Consider the following 10,349-nt stretch of genomic DNA (forward strand, 5'->3'; position numbering starts at 1 on the left):
TGAAAACTGTTATAAGCTACTGAAATCATTGCATCTGATTGGTTGAGAGCAGTGATGATCACTATCATGACACCTCCCCTTTTCTAAAGGAAATAACTGCCTTTCACATACCTTTTGTCCATCCAGTATGTGTTGATCTTTGTTCAGAGCTGATTGGATTCCTGATGTATTACTAAAGCTAACAAAACCAAACCCTTTAGAGAAACCAGTTGAATCATCCTATAGATATAAACAAAAAAAAGAAAAGACAGGCATAGGTAAATATTCCATTGATGAGCACATTCACCCCTGGATGAAGATTTTGACAAAAAAAATTATGTAGGTGGATAGCGCACGTATCCACCTTGTTAGGTGCTAAAGGCGCTCCTATATTACCCTGGGCCCGGCTAAGCTATTCACCGATTCCGTTGCTCAGGGCTTTTTGAGGAATTACTTCCTGCCGGTACCCATTTGCCTCACCGGGGTTGAGTGCAGTACAATGTGAGTATTAACATTTCTTGCTGAAGGAAAACACGTCAAGGTTGGGAATGATTCCGAATCAAATCCATGTCCCTCAGATTGAAGAAATTTATCCACATTGTGCTGCACTCGACCCAGGTGAATTGAATGGGTACCCGGTAGGAATTTATTCCTTGAACGCTTTAGCGCCTATTAATATGGCGGCTCAGCTACAGCCGGGGTAATAATATGATACCAAGTATCAAAGCGCAGTTGAGTATATGCACATAGTAACTACGCTATATAAATGGACATATTATTATTATTGAAAGACGAGTCTTAACCACTAGACCAAAACGCCCCAACTGATATTTTAAATACAGGACAGGTACCAATAATCTTGCTCTGAATTTTTTTGTTATTTTAGAGCTTCCTTCAACATTGGATGTGGGCAAACATGTCCACAGAAAATTTACAAGAACGATCATCTTCCCTCCTCTCCACAAAAAAATGAAAGAAACCCACAGAAGATAGATACTTACAAAGGCTATTCTGCAATTCCTCACAGGTCCAAATTGAGAAAAATAGGTTCGCATCTCCTCTGTAGGAAATGAAATGAAAGAGTGATTTAGGTAAAACACAATAACAGTAAATAATAATACATAGGATTTATAATAATACAAAGGATTTATATAGCGTCTTTGATGATATTTTAAAAGGGGAATTCAACCCCATTGGAAACTCTTTTTAAATGAAAATGTGACCCTTTTAAACCAGTTAAATTCATAGAAAAATCAAAGAAACAAAGAAAGTTTGAGGAAGATTTAAAAGTTATGAGTATTTGAATATTGAAAATCACTTTAGACCCTTCCATTGACAATGCTAATTTATTTACAAGAACTTATTCAGACTTCAAAATTACCGAAAATAATTTTTTGTAATCACTCCGAACCAAGCAGGTAAGTTCTTGAAATTATGAGGATAGGCCTATACAATATGGTCCGACTAGCGAGCAGGGTGCGTGATTCAAAATGGTTGGCCCAGCCGCCCACAACTACTAAGTTCATTGGCCTTAAATGACCTTTAACCTTAATCATGTTTTGCAAAATCCTGAATATGAAATGCATGCTGTAAACATGCTCGCTTTTTAGAATGGAAACGCATGGAGCTGTCTAAGTTTTAGAGACGGAAGAGGCCAGGGGTCTCAACACAGGGACAGGTTAGCCATAACTTTATCAACTAACCACGGAGTTGGCTCCAATACACCCGTTTCCTAAAAGGTTTCCTAACAAGAATCCCCTGATATCAATACTATCAGCATAAAGAGCAGACAAGATGTAGCCTTGGTCACAAAAAAGCATAATTTAAAAAAAGCAAAATTATGATAAAACTTAAATTATTGTGACAAACTGGGAAATACATTTAGTGAAAATAACAACAGAAGCAAAGTCATGTATGCATCATACATATTTAAACTATGAAGACTGGAGCATTTAACTGCTGAAAAAATGAATTATGAATAATTCATTTCATTACTAAAAAATCACATCTGGATGTTGAGATGGGTACCACCAGGATATAAAATTGTAATAGTTTAAGCAGGTGGTTTATGGAAGTAAACCATATAGGTTTCTCTTGTAAAATCATAATTGGTCGCATGTCATTAGGTGGTCCAATTTCATAAACGGGGTAAAAATGGGCCAAAAAATTATTTATTGATATGTTATAGGTATTACCATTCTGTAAATAATGAAAAAGTTTTGAGTCTCAAATAACCTTTATTTTTCCTTAAAATTATTAACAGCTTATGCAAATATGAATTTTGAAATGCGTTTTTCTCAAATTGGACCTGCTGCACATACAATGGTTTCTGGGGAGTAAAAGTCATCTACTCTACGTAGGCTTACTCCCCATGAATGCATATATTCCATCCATTATTTCTTCACCCTTGTTTTTTTTTTCTTCCTTCTTTCAGCCCTTTCTCTTTCTTTCATTCATTCCTTCCTTCTTTCTTTCTTTTGTTCTTTCTTTTTTCCCTTCGTTCAATCTATCCTTTTACCTTTTCTTTCTTTTTTTTTTTACTGCTTGCTTCCTTTCTCTCCTTTCGTTCTTTCTTTCATTCCTTCCTTTCTTTGTGTCTCAGTCTTTTTTTTCTTCCTTTTATCTATTCTTTTAGCTTTTCTTTCTTTTTTATATTGCTTGCTTGCTTCCTTCCCTTCCTTCTTTCCTTCATTCTTTTTTCCTTCTATCATTTTACCTTTTCTTTATTTCTTCCTTAATTCCTTCTTTCAATCCTTCCTTCCTCCATCTCTTTCTTTCTTTTTTCCTTCTTTCCATCTCTCATTTTACCCTTTCTTTCTTTTTTTATTGCTGCTTCTTTCTTTCCTTCACTACTTTCTGTCTTTTGTTCTTTCTTTCTTTATTGCTTGTTTCACTTCTTTCCTTCATTCCTTTATTTCTTTTGTTCTTTCTTATGTTTGTTCTTTCTTTCCTTCCTTCCTTTCCTTCTTTAGTTCTTTCTTTTTTTCCTTCCTTCACATCTATCCTTTCTTTACCGTTTCTTTTTTCTTCCTTCCTTCCTTTCTTTTATTCTTTGTTTGTTTCTTTTTTTCTGTCTTGCTTTCTTTTTGTCTTTCATTCCTTCATTTTTTTTTTGGGGGGGGGGGATAACAAGAAAGGACAGCAAAATAAACTCGCGCCTTTTAAAAATGTTTTCTTTATTTTTTGGGACCAGTAGATTTTAGGTTCGGACCAGTAAAAAATTGAAAAACTGGTCCAACATGAATAGGTTGGACCAGTAGAAAAAAAGGGTTAGTGTGGAGCCCTGCAATATCGATATCACATTCGTAAATTGTTGATGCACTCTCCGTTCGTTTGTAAATTTCTCATATTTTGGCTGCCATTTTTTGGGAGTGATTCTGGTGTCCAAGTCGCAAGTAAACATCGGTAAAGTACCATTTTCATACCTTTTAATCTATTTCGTTGAAAGTCATTCATTGATTATATATGAAAGATTGATATCTTTTTACTGTAGTTTATAAATCCTTACCTTAGTCTTAGAGTGTAAATTCGATGTAAAAAAGCATATCGAAGTGTGGACAGTTAATCGGCAAAAGGGAGGATGAGATAACACATGCAAGCTCACACTAACACACTACCGTCGGTGAATGGGGATGATAGTAAAATGTCAGAAATTGTTGAAATCCCCAGAAACGACGGTTATTCCTGTCTAGCCACATGAGCCAGGGCCCAGGGTCAAACTCTTTTTCTAATTATATGATACGGACCGTGAAGACAAACATCGATAGAATAGAGGAGGTGCATGATTTGCATTTTTTAAATAATCTGGGTGTTATGAAGATTTTCGTGACGACGACGCAGAGTCAGAGATACCACATTGTTGTACCTCTGCGTCATCGTCACGAAAATCAGCATGCTCGCATCCGAGGCTCCGCGCTCCCGGCCCGCCGGGCGCCAGCGTAATATCGAGTCGATAGCCTGCCGGGCTGCCTCGGATAAGTGTGGGCCGGGGGAAGCTCCGGTATAATCGGGCTTGGAAAGTCAGTTCACAAATACCGGTAAGTGGCTAAAACAGGGGCAATATACTTACGCACACCGACAGTCCATGGCAATTTAGAAACAAACACTTCAAATCCTTTCCTTGATGCCATTTCGGGGATTTTGTAGTCGAATTATCGTTAGAGAAGCGTGTTCGCAGAATTCTGAAATTGCACGAAATTATGGTGTTAGCCCTAAGGCGAATAAAAAAGGAAAAATTAATGTGGGCATGAGATACAACAACACGCTCAGCTCAGCAAGTTCACTGAATGTGTTCAAAGTAAGGGCCTGTTGAACGAGAAAATGTTTTGATCAGTTATCTTGTATGATGTATTTGAAAATGGAGTTCTTAAGTCAATTCGTATAAATCTACAATGTTTCTTTTTAAAGGACAAGTCCACCCCAACAAGAAGTTGATTTGAATAAAAAGAGAAAAATCCAACAAGCATAACACTGAAAATTTCACTAAAATCAGATGTAAAATAAAAATTTGTGACATTTTAAAGTTTTGCTTACTTAAAAAAAAAGTTATATGCACATGCTGGTCGGTATGCAAATGAGGAGACTGATGACGTCATCCACTCACTATTTTTTTTTTTTTTTATTATATGAAATATTCTAATTTTCTCCTCATTGAGTGAAACAATGATTAATTTGTGGACTTGTGGAACTAGCATTGTTTAATACTATATGGTTCAGTCAAGTTGGTCCTTATTTTCAAATATGTAAAAATTAAATATTGTATAATTCAAACAATAAAAAACAAAAGAAATAGTGAGTGATGGACATCATCGACTGTCTCATTTGCATGTCACTAAATTGTGCATATCACTGTTTTGAGAAAAATAGACGAAATTTTAAAGTGTCATAACTTTCCTATTTTACATCTGATTTTGATGAAATTTTGTGTTATGCTAGTTTGATTTTCCTCTATTTACAAAAATCAACATTTTTCTGGGGTGGACTTGACCTTTAAACATTGGGGTTACCATGGTAATAATATCTATCTTTTCCATCTTGGCTAATTGAATAGTAAAAATGATCTCCCAGCAGTTTTCTGTTCTCTGATATATTTATTAATTTATTCACACACAAACAGTTCACACAAACAGGTTCACAAGATCAGAGATAAAATTACTGTTTTGCATCTTGGTCCTGGTGAAAAAACCTGAAGCGGGGGTTGCAAATGACAATATCCAAGCACCACTTACCGACTTTAGGCGTGTATAAAAATCTGAGTAGAAATCCTCCGATATGTATAAAAAATGTTCCAATTATTGCACGATCCCAATATTTGACACAAAATATACACAAAATTACACAGATATTAAAATATTGCCTTTTTTGCATGTTCCCAGACAGCCAATTTCATGAATCATGTTAATTTTGAAAAAGATTTCCATTTGAGTGAGCACCATATACTTTGTGAAAAATGACTCGCGAAAAAATTGGAGTTACAAGTAATAATATTTAACATTATTTGTATTGCGCTTATCACAAAACATGTCTCTAAGCGCTTCGGAAAAAAAAGTGTATATGGATGGAATGGGTGTGAATCATGAAGAGCACATGCCCTGTAGCTATTTTAACTAGGCCGGGGTATTTTGGGAGTTCATATGGCCGGGGGGGGGGCTCATAGGCCCCCCTTGAGATCTCAGCCGTCGACCGCGCCGAAAATTGGCAGGCGGGTTGTCTTAGACATAATCTACATAACTGTATAGTAATTTATTTCATGCGAATCGCTATTAAGTGATTATGCTAATTTATGCATAGTAAGTATGCAAAATCATACTTTTTCCTTTAACTCTCTAAATAAAGCTCCAAATGTTCTAATTTTTGCTATAGAAACTCTTTGTGGTGTTATGAGCAAGTGTACATGAACAAAATTGCGATATCATATCGTTTTCTTATGTATTATATTTTTTTTGCAATTTCATATGTATTTCTTAGTTTTTTTGACCTTTTGTTTTTTTCAATGAAATTTGTTGGGGACTCTTCTGAGATCATAAAAAGCATAAAATAAATACATTTAGACCAGAAAAACTAAAAATAATAATACATTTATGATTTTTGGTTGAAAACACAATTTGCATTGACTTTGTAGACAAAATCACGTTTTTGAGCAAATTTTGGTCTAACATGCACTTACATAATGTTGCGTAATTTCGGAACCACGTACCCGGGTGACGCAAAATTGGTCTTAAATATTGCGCAAGACTTGAAAGCAAAAAGTCAGCGAGCGGCGCAGTCAAAAAATTTCGCGCGGCAAAAATATTGCGCGAATCGTTGAGGTCCCTGCCTAGATAGGGTTTTAAATATTCTTTCCTTTCCAACTTTTCTCCTTGCCAAACACAATCCCTCAAGCAGTACTACTCCCCCAACACACACCTAGACCATCATGAATTCATGATATATGGTTTTCATGTAGCCGTGAACTATGTAAGCGTATAAGTGCAACCCATGTGTACAGATAATAATCTCTAAACATGCCATCATCCTTTAGACAACACAATATCTCTGATCTCGCGTCATTTCTTCATCTTAAAATGTTTTTTCAGCCATCAGAATTCATACTGTTTTGACAATTTTTGTAGCAATTACAAATTTGGCATTGGTAATGTTTTTATTTCAATTTCAATAACCCTTTCAGCATTTACTCGGGGCATTCACTTTACAAATTCAGCCATGAGTGTCCTATTCCTGGTCGAATTTCTTTCAATTTTATTTTTCTCCTTTTACTTACTGTGGTTGATTCCATCTCAACTGAAAGTAGATCTATTTTTTACTTTCCTGGTCAAAAATATTTTTAAAAATGAATGGTGGAGTAAAATAAAAATTACACCTCAATTTTTTTTAACTAAATGAAAAAAATTTCATAAACAAACAAGTATTACAAATATCCCAAAAAGACTACCCCCCAAATTTAAAACCATTTATCAATTATATATTTTTATACTTGGATAATCAGGTTTCTTACTTTGAAATAAAATATGTTTTTGTGTATAAGGCATGAATATAATGAATGAATCCAGATATCAATGAAGTCACAATCTTAAAGAGTTGCAGCAAAATTCATTGCAAATACCTTGTTTAATAAACACTTTTTAAAATTGACTCCCATGTTAATTTAACCCCAACTAGGCCAGGCCACTTTGGTAGTTTATAAGTCCAGGGAGGAGAGGGGCCTCCCAGCCCCCCATCCTTTGTGATCTCGGCCGTCGATCGGCCGATCGTGCTGTAAATTGGCACGCATATGCTGTCCATGGCATAATCTATAAAACTGCAGAGTTGATATATCAAAAAGTTGTATAGTTCTATTAATTATGCTAATTTATGCATAATATAAAAATTCTGCTCTAAATCAAGAAATAAAAGGCCAAATATCACAATTTGGGCTCCAGACCCTCTTTGTAGGCTACTTTGTGAATCTAATATGAAAACATACGATGAACCAAGTTTAATCCAGTTAGAAATCATTGCAAGAAATCAGACGGGTTACCCTCAATGAGTGCCAAGTCTCAGCAAGGGTCATGCCTTTCAGCTGGTTAAACTTGATGATAGCTTAATACCGTACTCAGGTTTGTCCATTTTTCATCACACACCTTTATAGGAACTTCTAAAATATGACTAGATATCGCTATGACCACGACATTGGGTTGGTAGGATTAAGTATTGTGTAAAATGTTAATGGCCCAAATTTGATCTTCATATGTTCTTAATCTATCTATGCTAGGCTCAAAACTTTTCAGTCGCCCCTTGTACATGACATCCGTTTTTGAGCAACTTTGGGTCTGCTGTGCATATGTAAATTTGGAACTTTCAGACTTCGTATCTGGGTGTAGCAAATTTGGTGTCAAAAGTTGCGCGAGACTTCAAAGAAAAAAGTCAGGGCAAAATCTCTGCGCAATTTGGACTTACCAGGTGAAAAGCCGAAGGGGGGCAGGGCCCTAGTTAGGGTTAATTGAAAAGGTATTTTGCAATGATGTTCAGGGAAGCTCATGAAGCATTATGATTTCATTCATTGCAGTCATGCCTTACTTTGACAAATATGAAATTCACCTCCTTATTATCCAAGCAGTAATACTAATAAGATTTTTTTTGGGGGGAGAATATATTTTTAAAGACATATATAGTTCTGTGTGTTCATAATATTTTTTCATTGAAATTAGCAATATTTTGAGATGTAAAGTTTTTTTTCTGAATTACTTGGTATAAAAAATAAGAACAGCCAAGCTCTGTGTTGTCAAATGTTAAAACAAATGTTAAACTTTTAATTGATACAGTTGCCATGGTATCGAAGCAACAGATAGCTTCAATATATTCACCACATCAAGGTCCTAATAAAGCTCTATGGAGCAAGCAAGGACAATTCATCATTTTATTTCATATTCATAGAATCATCAAGATCCTTTATAATACATATTACACATTCTCATTCTTTCTTTTGAATCACCCCAAAACACATCCCAAAATTCCTCCTTTACAGTTTAGCTGCAATGAAAACATTCATGGAAGTTGATGCAAATGAAGGGAGTGGATATTTGGCTCATCACTTCGAGACATACCCTAGCACCCAGTTGGAAGATAACCTTTCAACTTCCATGTACAGTACATGTCTATGTTTGTTCTTAAATGATTATTACTCAGACAGCGTATGGGATTGAACAATGCATGAATGATCGGTCTCTGCAGTACGTGGGCATGGGATACAACATGCTCAGCTCAGCAAGTTCACTGAATGTGTTCAAAGTAAGGGCCTGTTGAACGAGAAAATATTTTGATCAGTTATCTTGTATGATGTATTTGAAAAAAGAGTTCTTAAGTCAATTCGTATCAATCTACAATGTTTCTCTTTAAAGGACAAGTCCACCCCAACAAGAAGTTGATTTGAATAAAAAGAGAAAAATCCAACAAGCATAACACTAAAAATTTTACTAAAATCGGATGTAAAATAAAAATTTATGACATTTTAAAGTTTTGCTTAATTAAAAAAAACCAGTTATATGCACATGCTGGTCGGTATGCAAATTAGGAGACTGATGACGTCATCCACTCACTATTTTTTATATTTTATTATATGAAATATTCTAATTTTCTCCTCATTGAGTGAAACAATGATTAATTCCTCACTGAACTTGTGGAACTAGCATTGTTTAATACTATATGGTTCAGTCAAGTTGGTCCTTATTGTCAAATATGCAAAAATTAAATATTGTATAATTCAAACAATAAAAAACAAAAGAAATAGTGAGCGATGGACATTATCGACTGTCTCATTTGCATGTCACTGAATTGTGCATATCACTGTTTTGAGAAAAATAAGCGAAATTTTAAAGTGTCATAACTTTCCTATTTTACATCTGATTTTGATGAAATTTTCAGTGTTATGCTAGTTTAATTTTTCTCTATTTATAAAAATCAACATTTATCTGGGGTGGACTTGACCTTTAAACATTGGGGTTACCATGGTAACAATATCTATCTTTTCCATCTTGGCTAATTGCATAGTAAAAATGATCTCCCAGCATTTTTCTGTTCTCTGATATATTTATTCACATACAAACAGTTCACACAAACAGGTTCACAAGATCAGAGATAAAATTACTGTTTTGTATCTTGGTCCTGGTAAAAAAAACCTGAAGCGGGGGTTGCAAATGATAATATCCAAGCACCACTTACCGACTTTAGGCGTGTAGAAAAATCTGAGTAGAAATCCTCCGATATATATAAAAAATGTTCCAATTATTGTACAATCCCAATATTCGACACAATACACACAAAATCACACAGATATTATAACAAATCTAACTTGGCTAGCACAAGCGGTATTTTTTATTTTTCTCTTGCATGGTGAAATAAAGGAGAAAAAGGGACGACATTTGGATCCCTAAGTCTCGCCTTCACATCTGGTGGGCGAGACAAAAATGGCAATGGGCTAGTTCATGGTTTTTCATGAAAAAAAAAAATTTCTTCTTTTGTCCATCTTAACTTATTTTTTTCACATAAAAATCCTCTTCACCTTGCTAATATAATCAACTCTGAACTAGAAAATGTTACCGAATGGATAAGAGCAAATAAATTGTCACTAAATCTTCAAAAAACAAAATATATGTTGTTTAGCAACTCCATAAATACACTTCCTGTTGATATTATTTTGGATGGAACTACCTTGGAAAATGTATCCCATATTAAGTTTCTTGGAATAACAGTCGATAATAAGCTCTCATGGAAATTTCACATAGATAACATATGTAAAACTATTTCACGCAACATTGGTATAATTAACAAGCTTAAATTTTGTTTACCATTATCGTCCCTGCTTACATTATATTCATCCCTTATATTGCCTTATT

General features: G+C 34.8%; 1 protein-coding gene across 1 annotated transcript in view; it reads right to left on the reverse strand.

Moving 5' to 3' along the window:
- The window catches only part of LOC129264397 (SRA stem-loop-interacting RNA-binding protein, mitochondrial-like), an 8,501-nt gene extending 4,314 nt beyond the window's left edge, over positions 1–4,187 (reverse strand). The window contains exons 1-3 of the mRNA XM_064102717.1: positions 4,049–4,187; positions 981–1,039; positions 112–219 (exon numbers count right to left, since the gene is read on the reverse strand). Of these exons, the coding sequence (XP_063958787.1) occupies positions 112–219; positions 981–1,039; positions 4,049–4,109 (228 nt within the window). The 5' untranslated portion in view covers positions 4,110–4,187. The remainder of the gene's footprint in view (positions 1–111; positions 220–980; positions 1,040–4,048) is intronic.
- Positions 4,188–10,349: the final 6,162 nt, after the last annotated feature.

Source organism: Lytechinus pictus, chromosome 7, assembly GCF_037042905.1.
Source record: "Lytechinus pictus isolate F3 Inbred chromosome 7, Lp3.0, whole genome shotgun sequence".
Lineage (NCBI taxonomy): Eukaryota > Metazoa > Echinodermata > Echinoidea > Temnopleuroida > Toxopneustidae > Lytechinus > Lytechinus pictus.